This window comes from Pleurodeles waltl, chromosome 5 (assembly GCF_031143425.1).
Source record: "Pleurodeles waltl isolate 20211129_DDA chromosome 5, aPleWal1.hap1.20221129, whole genome shotgun sequence".
Lineage (NCBI taxonomy): Eukaryota > Metazoa > Chordata > Amphibia > Caudata > Salamandridae > Pleurodeles > Pleurodeles waltl.
Window position 1 is genome coordinate 15,786,290 of NC_090444.1, and position 16,716 is coordinate 15,803,005.

The window sequence follows — 16,716 nt, forward strand, 5'->3', positions numbered from 1 at the left end:
CCAAAGAGGAGCAGGGACATTTTAAGGATTTTGGGGGTCTCTGGGCCAAACGTATTCTGGGGGAAATGTTAGGAGCACTTTGAATTTCTGATCCAGTTTCATCTCTTTCATGCTGTCTTTGGCCAGGTCACTGACAGTGCACAGAGGCACGCGTCCAAATTCTGAATGTGTTTATATCTAATATTCAGGGTCAGTGACGTGTGTTTTCAATATTGTAACACAGCAGCAGCTCACTAATCTTAATACAAATAATCCCTGTGACACCCTCGCATTTCTCATAAGCGAGGTCGTGTTTTGATCTAAAAGAAACTTTTTTATCAATGTTACATGAAGCATAAACACATTAGTCTGCAACATGTTTGTAATAGACTCTCACACATCAACCACATTAAAAATAAAGGAAAATGTTATTTACAACACTCTGTTTTAGAATTAATAAAGGTAATCAGGGCAAGCCTCCCTGCAGAACAGAGCTATCAGGGCCCCCTGAAAGGCTAGGGGCCTGGGCCAGAGCCCGCTTTGCTTAGGCCTTAAAACATCTCTGAAAATGAGACCGCCAAAAGAGCATGCAGGCTTTTACATCATGCAAGCCAAGCAGAGGCATTTAATACTGGCAGCTCACCCCAATGTTGCTAATGTAGATGGCAAGTCGATTCAGTGAGTTAAACGCTCTCTGCTGCCATCGGCTATAGTCTGCAAGGCCTCAGCCACCCATCCTTCTGCAGTATTTAAAGTGAGTACCATTAAATTAACACTAGCACCTGCCATATCAACCACGTAGAAATGGCAGAAGTGTGGTTTCTGGAACTACATGCAAAGTGTTATAATCACTCCTTAGTCAGTTTGTGTAAAGTTTGCACCAATTCTATGTAGAGTTTGCACCAATGCAAAAATCAGAGGGGGTTTGTTTTTGCATTGTATTGGTGCTCTGGAAACGTTTGTACCAGAACAGACACAAGGGACATTAATTAAGCATTTAATCATTGCAAAACAATAATGAAACGCCTGATCCATACCCTTATTCCCCTTGTTTAATAAAAACATCCATTTGGTTTGTTTGGCTGCTGCTTTAGAGCAAACACCTGCATGTACTATGGACTGGTGGAAACAATGCCTTCTTCATTCAGGGTTATCGTGCATGTAGGAAAAATGCTTCTACACACATTTGCTGCACATTCTGCACTTGTGCAAACCTGATGTGACTCAGCCCTGTGGCATGTCAGCATTCTAATGTCCATTAGACCAGGTTAGTGTCTACAGAGAGAACATGTGTTGTAGATGTGTTGTAAAATACACAAGAATAGTGAATAGTAAATGTCTGCTATTTGTCATGTACTTAGTAAAGCTATTTCGCACAGTTCCAGAACTTGCTAACCACTTGGGCTGCTAACCAGTATGGAGTGTACATCTGCGCTGCTAACCAGTGGGGAGTGTACATCTGCACTGCTAACCAGTGGGGAGTGTACACCTGCACTGCTAACCAGTGGGGAGTGTACATCTGCTGCTAACCAGTGGGGAGTGTACATCTGCTCTGCTCACCAGGGGGAGTGTACATCCGCTCTGCTTAGCAGTGGGGAGTGTAAACCTGCGCTACTAACCAGTAGAGAGTGTACATCTGCGCTGCTAACCAGTGGAGAGTGTGCATCTGCGCTGCTAACCAGTGGAGAGTGTGCATCAGTGCTTCTAACCAGTGGGCAGTATACATATGCGCTGTTAACCAGTGGAGAGTGTGCATCAACGCTTCTACACGGTGTGGAGTGTGCATCTGCGCTGCTAACCAGTGGGGAGTGTATATCTGTGCTGCTAACCGGTGGGGAGTGTACATCTGATCTGCTAACCAGTGGAGAGTGTACACCTGCGCTGATAACCAGTGGAGAGTGTACACTTGCACTGCTAACCAGTGGGAAGTGTACATTTGATCTGCTTACCAGTGGAGAGTGTACATCCACACTGCTAACCAGTGGGGAGTGTACATCCGCACTGCTAACCAGTGGGGAGTGTACACCTGCACTGATAACCAGTGGAGAGTGTACACTTGCACTGCTAACCAGTGGGAAGTGTACATCTGATCTGCTTACCAGTGGAGAGTGTACATCCGCACTGCTAACCAGCGGGGAGTGTACACCTGTGGTGCTAACCAGTGGGGAGTGTGGTACCAGGGGGAGAGGTGAGAGGCTTGTGATTTGTGCGCACTACAAATAAATGTCCCTACCCATATGAATGGAAGTGCCTGCACCTCCAATCGGTCGTTCTAACTTCCCCCTCTATTTGTGAGTATCTTTACTCCATTGGAGTAAGTGCTCATCTGGCATCCGCAACCAGCGTCCACCACCCACACGCCTGATTTTCTGGAAGGCAACATCATGAGCTCTGCCGAAAGCCAAAGGGTGGACGCCTTGATCAGCTCACCGAGGGCGGCGTAATGATCTCAGGCTCCTTATGAGAAGTCTTTAGTGGTTGACCATCCCTAAAAAGCTCTGTACCATCAGTGGCTGGGGCAGAGAGGGGCCTGCTTCATGTCATTTTCCTTGGCACTGCCCCCTATATAGAGAAGCAGCACACAAAGAACTTGATGTGTGTGAGGCCACAATCTCTAGTCCCTGTAGCATCTTTTGGAGTTTGACGGCCATTGTCCTTGATGCATGATGACCTTGAAACAACCGTTTAGGGTGTGTGGGAGAACATTGTTCCAACTATCTAGACAAAACATAGCCAGGATACTGAGACATCTCCAGAGTATGAGGAGAGTGAGACACCATCTCCAGAGTATGAGAGGAGTGAGCGAACATTTCCAGAGCATGAGTGAGTGACCATCTCCAGAGCATGAGGGTAGTGAGCGACCATCTCCAGAGCATGCGGGAATTGAGACACCATCTCCAGAGTATGAGGGGAGTGAGAGCTTATCCCCAGCGGAGGAAGAGTGAGAAACCATCTCCAGAGTATGAGTAGACACACCATCTCCAGAATACGAGGAGAGTGAGGCCCTGTCTTTAGAGTATGAGAGGAGTGAGACACCATTTCCCTAGTATGAGGTGAGTGGGCGACCATCTCCAGAGTATGAGGGCAGTGACACACCATCTTCCTGGTATGAGGGAGTGAAACCCCATCTACAGAGTATGAGGAGAGTGAGGCACCATCTGCAGAGCATGAGGAGAGTGACACCATCTCCAGAGTATGAGGGGAGTGAGAGACCATCTCCAGAGCATGAGGAGAGTAAGACCCCTTTCCCTTGTATGAGGAGAGTGAGCAACCATCTCCAGAACATGAGGGGAGTGAGACACCACCTTCAGAGTATGAAGGGACTGAAACCTTATCCCCAGTGCATGAAAAGAGTGAGAAATAATCTCCAGAGTATGAGGAGAGTGAGGCCCTAGCTTTGGAGTATGAGAGGAGTGAGGCACCATTCCCAGAGTATGCGGAGAGTGAGACATCATCTCCACAGTATGAGGGAGTGAGACACAATCTCCAGAGTATGAGGAGAGTGAGACCCCATCTCCACAGTATGAGGAGAGTAAGCGACCACCTCCAGAGTTTGAGGGAAGTGAGGCATCGTCTTTTGATTATGAGGCGAGTGAGACACCATCGCCACAGTATGAGGAGAGTGCGACCCCATCTCCACAGTATGAGGGGAGTGAGTCACGATCTCCATAGTATGAGCGGAGTGAGTCCCCATCTCTACAGTATGAGGAGAGTGAGGCCCCATCTCCACAGTGTGAGGGGAGTGAGACCCCATATCCACAGTGTGAGGGGAGTGAGCCACCATCTCCACAGTATGAGGGGAGTTAGACCCCATCTCCACAGTATGAGGAGAGTGAGACCCCATCTCCATAGTATAAAGGGAGTGAAGCATAGTCTTTTGAGTATGAGGAGAATGAGACCCCATCTCCACACTATGAGGGGATTGAGACCCCATCTTCCTAGTATGAGGATAGTGAGACCCCATCTCCACAGTATGAGAGGAGTGAGACACCATCCTCTTAGTACGAGAGGAGGGAGACCCCATCTTCCTAGTATGAGAGTGAGACCCCATCTCCACAGTATGAAAGGAGTGAGCTACCATCTCCACAGTATGAGGGGAGTGAGACCCAATCTCCACAGTTGAGGAGAGTGAGATTCCATCTCCACAGTATGAGGGGAGTGAAGCATGGTCTTTTGAGTATGAGGGGAATGAGACCCCATCTCCACAGTATGAGGGTAGTGAGCCACCATCTCCACAGTATGAGGGGAGTGCTACCCCATCTCCACAGTATGAGAGTGAGACCCCATCTCCACAGTATGAGGGTAGTGAGCCACCATGTCCACAGTATGAGGGGGAGTGAGACCCCATATCCACAGTATGAGGAGAGTGAGACCCCATCTTCCTAGTTTGAGGAGAGTGAGACCCCATCTTCCTAGTATGAGGAGAGTGAGACCCCCATCTCCACAGTATGAGGGGAGTGAGACCCAATCTCAACACTTTGAGGGGAGTGAAGCATCGTCTTTTGAGTATGAGGAGAGTGAGACCCCATCTCCATAGTATGAGGGGAGTGAGCTACCATCTCCACAGTATGAGGGGAGTGAGGCCCCATCTCCACAGTATGAGGGGAGTGAGACCCCATCTTCCTAGTATGAGGAGAGTGAGACCCCATCTCCACAGTATGAAAGGGGTGAGCTACCATCTCCACAGTATGAGGGGAGTGAGACCCAATCTCCACTGTTGAGGAGAGTGAGATTCCATCTCCACAGTATGAGGGGAGTGAAGCATGGTCTTTTGAGTATGAGGGGAGTGAGACCCCATCTCCACTGTATGAGGGTAGGGAGCCACCATCTCCACAGTATGAGGAAAGTGAGACACCATCTGCAGAGCATGAGGAGAGTGACACCATCTCCAGAGTATGAGGGTAGTGAGAGACCATCTCCAGAGCATGAGGAGAGTAAGACCCCTTTCCCTTGTATGAGGAGAGTGAGCAACCATCTCCAGAACATGAGGGGAGTGAGACGCCATCTTCAGAGTATGAGGGGACTGAAACCTTATCCCCAGTGCATGAAAAGAGTGAGAAATCATCTCCAGAGTATGAGGAGAGTGAGGCCCTAGCTTTGGAGTATGAGAGGAGTGAGGCACCATCCCCAGAGTATGCGGAGTGAGACATCATCTTCACAGTATGAGGGAGTGAGACACAATCTTCAGAGTATGAGGAGAGTGAGACCCCATCTCCACAGTATGAGGAGAGTAAGCGACCACCTCCAGAGTTTGAGGGAAGTGAGGCATCGTCTTTTGATTATGAGGCGAGTGAGACACCATCGCCACAGTATGAGGGGAGTGAGTCACAATCTCCATAGTATGAGCGGAGTGAGACCCTATCTCCACACTTTGAGGGGAGTGAAGCATCGTCTTTTGAGTATGAGGGGAGTGAGACCCCACCTCCACAGTATGAGGGGAGTGAGTCATGATCTCCATAGTATGAGCGGAGTGAGACCCCATCTCTATAGTATGAGGAGAGTGAGGCCCCATCTCCACAGTATGAGGGGAGTGAGATCCCATCTCCACAGTGTGAGGGGAGTGAGACCCCATCTCCACAGTATGAGGAGAGTGAGACCCCATCTCCACAGTATGAAGGGAGTGAAGCATAGTCTTTTGAGTATTAGGAGAATGAGACCCCATCTCCACACTATGAGGGAAGTGAGACCCCATCTTCCTAGTATGAGGATAGTGAGACCCCATCTCCACAGTATGAGAGGAGTGAGACACCATCTTCTTAGTACGAGAGGAGTGAGACCCCATCTTCCTAGTATGAGAGTGAGACACCATCTCCACAGTATGAAAGGAGTGAGCTACCATCTCCACAGTATGAGGGGAGTGAGACCCAATCTCCACAGTTGAGGAGAGTGAGACCCTATCTCCACAGTATGAAGGGAGTGAAGCATAGTCTTTTGAGTATGAGGAGAATGAGACCCCATCTCCACACTATGAGGGGAGTGAGACCCCATCTTCCTAGTATGAGGATAGTGAGACCTCATCTCCACAGTATAAGAGGAGTGAGACACCATCTTCTTAGTACGAGAGGAGTGAGACCCCATCTTCCTAGTATGAGTAGAGTGAGACCCCATCTCCACATTATGAAAGGAGTGAGCTACCATCTCCACAGTATGAGGGGAGCAAGACCCAATCTCCACAGTTGAGGAGAGTGAGATTCCATCTCCACAGTATGAGGGGAGTGAAGCATGGTCTTTTGAGTATGAGAGGAGTGAGACCCCATCTTTACAGTATGAGGGTAGTGAGCCACCATCTCCACAGTATGAGGGGAGTGTGACCCCATCTCCACAGTATGAAAGTGAGACCCCATCTCCACAGTATGAGGGTAGTGAGCCACCATCTCCACAGTATGAGGGGAGTGAGACCCCATATCCACAGTATGAGGAGAGTGAGACCCCATCTTCCTAGTATGAGGAGAGTGAGACCCCATCTCCACACTTTGAGGGGAGTGAAGCATCGTCTTTTGAGTATGAGGGGAGTGAGACCCCACCTCCACAGTATGAGAGGAGTGAGTCACGATCTCCATAGTATGAACGGAGTGAGCCCCCATCTCTACAGTATGAGGAGAGTGAGGCCCCATCTCCACAGTGTGAGGGGAGTGAGACCCCATATCCACAGTGTGAGGGGAGTGAGCCACCATCTCCACAGTATGAGGAGAGTGAGACCCTATCTCCATAGTATGAAGGGAGTGAAGCATAGTCTTTTGAGTATGAGGAGAATGAGACCCCCATCTCCACATTATGAGGGGAATGAGACCCCATCTTCCTAGTATGAGGATAGTGAGACCCCATCTCCACAGTATGAGAGGAGTGAGACCCCTTCTTCCTAGTATGAGGAGAGTGAGACCCCATCTCCACAGTATGAAATGAGTGAGCTACCATCTCCACAGTATGAGGGGAGTGAGACCCAATCTCCACAGTTGAGGAGAGTGAGATTCCATCTACACAGTATGAGGGGAGTGAAGCATGGTCTTTTGAGTATGAGGGGAGTGAGACCCCATCTCCACAGTATGAGGGTAGTGAGCCACCATCTCCACAGTATGAGGGGAGTGTGACCCCATCTCCACAGTATGAGGGTAGTGAGCCATCTCCACAGTATGAGGGGAGTGAGACCCCATATCCCCAGTATGAGGAGAGTGAGACCCCATCTTCCTAGTTTGAGGAGAGTGAGACCCCATCTTCCTAGTATGAGGAGAGTGAGACCCCCATCTCCACAGTATGAGGGGAGTGAGACCCCATCTCAACACTTTGAGGGGAGTGAAGCATCGTCTTTTGAGTATGAGGGGAGTGAGTCCCCACCTCCACAGTATGAGGGGATTGAGCTACCATCTCCACAGTATGCAGGGAGTGAGACCCTATCTCCACACTTTGAGGGGAGTGAAGCATCGTCTTTTGAGTATGAGGAGAGTGAGACCCCATCTCCATAGTATGAGGGGAGTGAGCTACCATCTCCACAGTATGAGGGGAGTAAGACCCCATCTCCACAGTATGAGGAGAGTGAGACCCCATCTCCACAGTATGAGGGGAGTGAGACCCCATCTCCACAGTATGAGGGGAGTGAGACTTCATCTTCCTAGTATGAGGAGAGTGAGACCCCATCTCCACAGTATGAATGGAGTGAGCTACCATCTCCACAATATGAGGGGAGTGAGACCCAATCTCCACAGTTGAGGAGAGTGAGATTCCATCTCCACAGTATGAGGGGAGTGAAGCATGGTCTTTTGAGTATGAGGGGAGTGAGACCCCATCACCACAGTATGAGGATAGTGAGCCACCATCTCCAGAGTATGAGGAGAGTGTATCACCATCTGCAGAGCATGAGGAGAGTGACACCATCTCCAGAGTATGAGGGTAGTGAGAGACCATCTCCAGAGCATGAGGAGAGTAAGACCCCTTTCCCTTGTATGAGGAGAGTGAGCAACCATCTCCAGAACATGAGGGGAGTGAGACACCATCTTTAGAGTATGAGGGGACTGAAACCTTATCCCCAGTGCATGAAAAGAGTGAGAAATCATCTCCAGAGTATGAGGAGAGTGAGGCCCTAGCTTTGGAGTATGAGAGGAGTGAGGCACCATCCCCAGAGTATGCGGAGAGTGAGACATCATCTCCACAGTATGAGGGAGTGAGACACAATCTCCAGAGTATGAGGAGAGTGAGACCCCATCTCCACAGTATGAGGAGAGTAAGCGACCACCTCCAGAGTTTGAGGGAAGTGAGGCATCGTCTTTTGAATATGAGGCGAGTGAGACACCATCGCCACAGTATGAGGAGAGTGAGACCCCATCTCCACAGTATGAGGGGAGTGAGTCACGATCTCCATAGTATGAGCGGAGTGAGACCCTATCTCCACACTTTGATGGGAGTGAAGCATCGTCTTTTGAGTATGAGGGGAGTGAGACCCCATCTCCACAGTATGAGGGTAGTGAGCCACCATCTCCACAGTATGAGGGGAGTGAGGCCCCATATCCACAGTATGAGGAGAGTGAGACCCCATCTTCATAGTATGAGGAGAGTGGGACCTCATCTACCTAGTATGAGGAGAGTGAGACCCCCATCTCCACAGTATGAGGGGAGTGAGCTACCATCTCCACAGTATGAGGGGAGTGAGACCCCACCTCCACAGTATGAGGGGAGTGATCTACCATCTCCACAGTGTGAGGGGAGTGAGACCCCATCTCCACACTTTGAGGGGAGTGAAGCATCGTCTTTTGAGTATGAGGAGAGTGAGACCCCATCTCCATAGTATGAGGGGAATGAGCTACCATCTCCACAGTATGAGGGGAGTGAGACCCCATCTCCACAGTATGAGGGGAGTGAGGCCCCATCTCCACAGTATGAGGGTAGTGAGACCCCCATCTCCACAGTATGAGGAGAGTGAGACCCGATCTCTACTGTATGAGGGGAGTGAGAACAATCTTCTTAGTATGAGAGGAGTGAGACCCCATCTTTCTAATATGAGGAGAGTGAGCTACCATCTCCACAGTATGAGAGGAGTGAGTTACCATCTCCACAGTATGAGGGAAGTGAGACCCCATCTCCACAGTATGAGGAGAGTGGGACCCCATATCCACGGTATGAGGGGAGTGAGACCCCCATCTCCACAGTATGAGGAGAGTGAGACCCCATCTCTACCGTATGAAGGGAGTAAGACACAATCGTCTTAGTATGAGAGGAGTGAGACCCCATCTTCCTAATATGAGGAGAGTGAGCTACCATCTCCACAGTATGAGAGGAGTGAGCTACCATCTCCACAGTATGAGGGAAGTGAGACCCCATCTCCACAGTATGAGGGGAGTGAGACCCCTTCTCCACAGTATGAGGGGAGTGAGACCCCATCTCCACAGTGTGAGGGGAATGAGCTACCATCTCCACAGTATGAGGTGAGTGAGACTCCATAACCACAGTACGAAGGGAGTGAAGCATTGTCCTTTGAGTATGAGGGGAGTGAGATCCCATCCCCACACTATGAGGGGAGTGAGACCCCCATCTTCCTAGTATGAGGATAGTGAGACCTCATCTCCACAGTATGAGGTGAGTGAGACCCCATCTCCACCGTATGAGGGGAGTGAGACACAATCTTCTTAGTACGAGAGGAGTGAGACCCCATCTTCCTAATATGAGGAGAGTGAGCTACCATCTCCACAGTATGAGAGGGGTGAGCTACCATCTCCACAGTATGAGGGAAGTGAGACCCCCATCTCCACAGTATGAGGAGAGTGAGACCCCATCTCCACAGTATGAGGGGAGTGAGACCCCATCTCTACCGCACGAGGGGAGTGAGACACAATCTTCTTAGTTTGAAAGGAGTGAGACCCCATCTTCCTAATATGAGGAGAGTGAGCTACCATCTCCACAGTATGAGAGGAGTGAGCTACCATCTCCACAGTATGAGGGAAGTGAGACCCCATCTTCACAGTAAGAGGGGAGTGAGACCCCATCTCCACAGTATGAGGGGAGTGAGACACTATCTTCCTAGTATGAGAGGAGTGAGACCTCTTCTTCCTAGTATGAGGAGAGTGAGACCCCATCTCCACAGTATGAAGGGAGTAATGCATTGTCTTTTGAGTATGAGGAGAGTCAAGCTCTGTCTGTAAAGTTTGGTGAGGGTGAGAGGATGAGGAGAGTGAAGGATTATGAGGTGAGGGAGGCACTATAGAGTGTGAGGGGAATGAGACATTGTGAGAGACTTGAAGCATCGTCATCAGAATCTGTTGGGTTCAAGTTCCTCTGATTGTGAAAGCAGAACACCTATAATGACTGGTCAGTACATCTTACCCTCTAGGGTATTACCTTACAAACCTCTGCGTAATGACCAGTGCCTTACCCTGGGCCCATGAGACTTCCCAGCAGCAGACTCTCCGACTAAAGTATTTAGGATGTGTCTAACCATATTTCACTTATGTCTTCCAGATGTGGATCAGAGAAAGCGTGAGCTCGAGGAGAAGGGTATGTTGTGTTCACATGTCACACTGTGTGCTCTTGTGCATCAATGATAGAAGTTACTATAATTCTGAGTTGCTTCACACCGAGAGATGTCTTCTGTTATTTCCCCTCAGATGCACGAAACAAGTGTTTAGAATTACACATTGTCTTCAGGTGTTCATAAAACCTCAGAGTGATCTTCAGGTGAGGTACCCACAGAGCTCACGTATGTATCACCAGCCACAGCACACATGACAGAGCGAAGAGAATGGATGGAGAGGACATGGACGAGGGACGTGGAAGCACTGGGGAGGGAATCGTCAAGCGTGATACAACACAGAGAAAACACAAAGAACAGATTCCTCCTCAAACATTATTTTGAACAGATTGGCCTTGTGCTGAGTTTTCCAAAACAAGAGAAGAGACAGACATAGACAGCAGGTGACACAGGAGATTATAAATGTCACTTGGACAGAAAAACAAAGGTTACAGAGACATTATAGTTAGAAAATAGATTTTTAAAAACCATAGAAATTCACTGAAAAAAACGAAGGTTACAGGGACGTTATAGTTCGACTCACGTTTTAAAAGTACAAACCATATAAATTCAGCTGTTAGAGTTATCTCAAGTAACTATAACTCGTGCCCTAAGGTCTCTGTAACTCGCACCCTCGCCTTGCACAGTTTTTTATTAATAATTTTACAGAAAATATTGCAGCAGTATTATTAATGATGTTATCAAAGATGTCATGCGTGCCATAATTTGTGGGGTAATTAACAGTGCATGGTGAGGGCGTGAGTGTTCGTTATCTTAGGGGCTTGTGATATAGTTACTTGAAATAACCCCCTCCCCGACCCTCTACAGGCCCCAGAGATCCACCCCCCAGGCTGAATCTTTTTAATGTTTAGAGAGGAGGGCACATGACCCTCCACCCGAGCCTCTTCAGGCCCTGGTAACCACATCCATGCAGCCTTCTTTTTTTAATACAGGGGAGGGTGGCCCATAGCTACTATTGGCCGCAGGGGTAACATCCAACTAGCCTCTGTTTTTTTAAAAAGGGAATGGGCGTGTGCCCCCCTGAGCCTGTAGAGGCTCAAGGGACCCCACCCTGTGGGGCCAAAATCATGTATATAAGAGAAGTAGGGTGCACATCCTCCCTCCCTGAGCCTAAATGGGCCCTAGGGGCCTCATCTTCCTGGGCCATAGATTAATTATAGGGGGGAGGCATGTGGCTGCCCTCTCCAAGCCTTAGGAGTCTCGGAACCCCATCTCCCTGGGCTTTTAATTATATATGTGGATACCACAGTGCTCACCCGGGTACACACAAACGTAACGATTGAGGCTGCAGGGGTCAGCATTTCTCCTGCCCAGCGGGAGCAACAACTTCTACTTGCTCCCGCCGGGTGGGAGCAGTCGTAGTTTCCCTGCCTGCAAGAGCGTGGGCAGGGAAACATGAGTGTGCTCCTACCCGGTGGGAGCATTTTCAAAGCTCCCGTTGGGTGCGAGTACACTTATTTTCCTGCCCACGATCCTGCTGCAAGGGAAATCCACTGTGTCTCTAGAGCGGGCTCCCCGGGACACAGGTAAAGAGCTGTCCCTGAGGGGGATGGTTCCCTTGGGCCTTGTAAGGCTTGGGGAGGGAGGGTACGTGCCCCCTCCTCTCTAGTTATTCATTGGCCGAGAGAGAGAGGGAGTCCCCAGGGCCCACTTGAGCTCAGGGACTGGGGTGCATACCCCATTACCCTAAAACTAAAAACTTTGGCCAGTGGATGGAGTCCCTGTGGCCACACCCCCCCATTCCCTATTAATATATTTTCAGCCCCTGGGGTAAGGGGTCCCAGGAGCCTTTTAAAGCTCGGGTGGTGGGGGCATGCCAGGTCCCCTTTTTTATTAATTTGGCTCCAGGGATAGGGCCCAAGGGCCCATCTCTGGCTCGGGGATGGAGGCCGCATGTCCCCTCCCTTAAATATTATAGAACGTTCAACGCTGAAAATATATATATATATTTTGCCCTTCCACGGGGCCTGAGGGGCAGGGTACCCCTACCCTGCCCATTTATATTATTTTGTGAAATAACCTCAGAACAGTGGACGAAGTCCCTGAGTCCTGTAAAGGTGCCTGCAGTGTTTTTCCTCATGTTGAGGCAGGCATCAGACCCTTGCTCCCATGGAAGCAAGATGGCCCAGGAGTGAAAACGCCCCCTGGGACAATCAGAAGTTCTGCTTCTTTACATTTCGGCCGAGGGACTCTCGGAAGAGGCCCTCGAACCCAACCGTTGAGGTATACAATTATTTTTAACCTTAATATCTCAAAAAACACTCTGAACGAATTTACACCAATGAATAAAAAGCACGCCTTCTGTATCATTATCTAACTTGCTGCCAAATTTGATGTAATTCCAGTCAATAGTTTTTGTGGTAGCCTTGACTAAAAAAGTCTATGGAAAATGCATGGGTAAATTTGGTTTTGGGACCCCCTACCCTTTTTTCTCTGCCCTGTGTTTGACAGATCATCGCCAAACATTTTAGGAAGGAGCTAAGTGGATGAATGTTTTTAGAAAGTTTCATGAAGATTAGTCAAACAGCACCAAAGTTTTTAGTAAACCAAAACCGCTCTTCCTGTGGAAAAGCAGACCTAACTATACCTACTGACTGGCAACTGTCAGTGGGTTCCGGTCAGTTTTTTATATATATAAAAGACGCAGATTAGCTATGCTGCAACACTCTCTTGCAGCAGTGGGAAAAGGATTTTGAAACATTTACCACCATTACTGTTAGATGAGTATTTAAAAAAAAATGTGTATATACTTTCCTTGTGGAGGTCTCTATCCCAACTGCAGAGTCTCCATTTGGTAAATTGTAGGGAATATGTAAAAAATGTGTTTAGCTGGAAAATAAATATTGCAAATATTTCTTAGGTGAATATTAATCTAAATTATTTTATGCATTTACTTTATATGTAAAACAAAATAGAAATAATGCTTCAGCACTATTAAATCAATTTAAATTAAAACTATCATTTTAAAAAAACTTTATTTATGTTTTAACCAAAAACATACAACTGCATCGTACGGTGGCACATAGAGAAAAAGGCAGACAAACATAGTGAATTCCATTGTACAATAGAAAAGCATCCCATCAGTTTCATGCCCGTGTCCACCCTCCCCTATAGAACCCCACATCATGACGACTTTTTTCATATGCATTTCTTCTGCTACCGCCCATTGCATAGGATCCGCTCTCCAGCGGTTATAGTCGAATACGGAAAAGTAGTAAGCTTACTAAAACGTGTAAACTCCCTCAAAAGTGTAAGTTACCTTTGTGAATGAGGCCCAAGGTACTTTCAGGATGACATCTTGATTTTTGAGTTAAGCAAAAAGTATCGTAATGACACGTTGTGCAAAGCACTATCCACTATGGGGAATATTGGTTAGCAATCACTAAAGAAAGCTGCAAATTTGAGGTAGGCTATGTTGACTCTTTGGGCTGTTGTGTAGGCAGGGCCACTCGAACTCTGATTGTGTGGCCGCGGTGTTTATCACATAATCAGAGATTTGCCGAATTAGCTACATAATCCACCACCTGCTGCCTAATCTGCAGATTTTAACAAAAAATGTGTTTCTAGCTCAAACCGTTCAAAAGTTACTAAAAAGCAGGCTCACATGTTGCTCTGCTGTGGAAGGCCCTGTGCCAAGGTTTACCCGTCTACCTTCTGTTCCTTATTGCAATATCTGTGTGTAAAACGGGTACTAATGAGGTGCAGCCAGTGCTCAGACAGTGTTCATAAGTGTAAAAATGACAAGAACTGATGTAATACTGTCACAAAATGTGCCACATTATGCTGCATAAATTGCCTTTTCTTTCCCCATAATGCACTTAACCCTGCTGCATAATTTGGCCCTCCCATGCCGCATAATTCCAGTTGCCCTGTGTATATGTAAGGAATGTGTAGCTCCAAAATAAGCCTGGTTAGGGCCATTGAGGAGGCAACCAAGTTAATAGACAAATGCCAGTTTTGATAATTTGTAGGTTTAGATGAATGTTATTCAAAGTATATTCCAATGTTTGCTCACAGAATATATGAAAAATGTGATGAGTAAAAAGATTTGTCTGAAGTGAAGAGTGTGGTAAGGAATTTTAGCCCAGAAAGAGGGGATTGCGTCTGATGCATCCCTGTGCCCTGCGACACTAGATGCAAAAAGATCTTTCTAACACTTGCAAGCAGTGTTGGCACTCACCAGTTTTAATGCAAGAACAACACATTAAGGTGGTAACTGTGACATGTGCCTCTAAGTCATTTAGGGGAGCTAAGTCTAAATATTCAACTCTAGAAAAGGTAACATTAGCGTTCTATTGGGGCATTGAATATTTTTGGGGTTCCTATACGCATCAGAATTGATTGTAAGAAGTGATCATAACCCCTTGTAGAATTACTAATCACAGAAGGCTGTGGAAGGGTAACACCTTGGGCTGCAAGATGGCAGTGAGGATTACCAGAGTTTCATTTTCAAGTAGAATGCGTTCCTAGAGCTAGCAATGTACCGACTGATCGCCTTTCAATGCTACCGATTAGTGAATCAGGCGAGGTGGAGTCAAAGGTTCATGGGGTGGTAAGGGTGGTCGGTCCCCATCTGTGAAATATCCCAGAGCCACACCTGAGAAGATGAATGGAAGGTACCATGTAGTGTGGTTAAGGGTAGGACATCTATCAAGTCTGGATGTCTTATGAAAAGATGCTATCATATCTTAATGTGGCAGAGCTGTTGCCTACACAGGAGGGTTTTTTGCACATAAGCAGTCAGTAGAAAACATGATGGAAATTGAAACATAGAGAGTTGGCATCAGTAGGTGCAAAACTTTCTTGTGAGAAGAACAAAAAAGAAGGGATACAGATAATGTGAAATCTCAGATGCTGAGCCAGTCACGCGTGAATCCTTCCTCAGAGGTACCACCATGAAAAGGAGGATGCATACGTCAGAAGTAAGGAGGCTGAGCGCCCCTGGGTATTACTTGAGCATACAAAATGGACGTGAGCTCAACCGCGTGGCAATGGCTAAATGCAGCACAAATCAGCCTAAATCACAAGAAAGCAAAATGAATTCACGACATCTTCCATTCAGGGAGAAGTGGGGCACGAACAAGGGACAAGACGGATGGACCCGGGGTATTGTGGCCGGTGGTATGAACACGCCATCAAGGGGCGTCTTCTTCTCCTGCACTGTCTCTAAGTATCTGCAGCTCCTGGCCCTGGAAGAGATGGGTAGTAATGGCAACAGTATCAATTATGGTGATTACGAGTAATGAACGATTGCTTTAGTTGGTCAAAACCTTCACCATTCATATTCAGTTTTTCTGAGGGACGGTTAGTGGAGATAAGAAGACTTGTTGCCAGGGATGGTGAGGTATCTCAGACCACAACCAAAAGAAGTTACTCCCTGCAGTGTTAGCTCACAGATAAAGATTTGCACTGGGCTGATGTGATGCACGTCAAAGATGTCATATTGTGATAAAAGTACACACTTTAGGATTTCGACGACAACACTCCTGGTGGCATTGTAGACCTGTCTAGAAGCACCAGGAACTAGTCTTCAAAAGAAGGGCTTTCAAAGTTGTTCTGAGAGGACCAGGCAAAGTCTGATTAAAAAGACAACCGCCTAAGATACATTCTCATACAATGAGAATGACTCACAAAGGCATTTATGGGTACAGGACGCAGTCTATGGGAGTACCTTTTAAAGTACCCCTACATATGTATGTGAATCAGTCCCCGTCAGTCAGTCCCTGTGCTACTCAGTGATAATGGTTTACATTCTTAGTGGCTCTTTCGAGTTTTATGATGGAACCCTTTTGGCTTCTGATGGACTCCGTAGAGCTGTGACGTAGGTGTCCGAGCGGAATGCAATGAAAGCTTGGCTTACGGTGCGGAGTTCACAGATACACGCAGATGAATAAAGACGTGTGATGTTAAGCTCTGTGTGTGGAATAGTCATTGGCCGGTACCCAGGCTGGGGAGAACTCTACAGCTATGATGAAAATCTGGCTTTGCCCCGGCTCTTGCCAGCCAGGGTTGGCCAACACTGCCATAACCCTGGCCTTGAAGAAGAGGGAGGTTCCTTTTCTGGAAAGCCCCAGCGCTTGTTGGGGGCAGGTGAAGCAATAGTCTTGCTGGTCCTGGTTTAGCCGTGCTTGGTGGTTGGTGTAGAGAAGCCAGGTCTTGTATCAGATGAACAATATCTGCATCCTATTGCTCACAAGTGCAATGAGAACAAAAGGGAACCTGAT

General features: G+C 47.7%; 1 protein-coding gene across 6 annotated transcripts in view; it reads left to right on the forward strand.

The window, feature by feature from the left end:
- LOC138295285 (NACHT, LRR and PYD domains-containing protein 12-like) overlaps positions 1 to 16,716 on the forward strand; it is a 157,018-nt gene that overhangs the window by 27,939 nt on the left and 112,363 nt on the right. For 5 of the 6 annotated variants that reach the window (XM_069233489.1, XM_069233486.1, XM_069233488.1 and 2 more), the window contains exon 3: positions 10,423 to 10,458. The exons of the other annotated variant lie outside the window; for it this stretch is intronic. In XM_069233489.1, the coding sequence (XP_069089590.1) occupies positions 10,423 to 10,458 (36 nt within the window). The remainder of the gene's footprint in view (positions 1 to 10,422; positions 10,459 to 16,716) is intronic. 6 annotated transcript variants of the gene reach the window in all.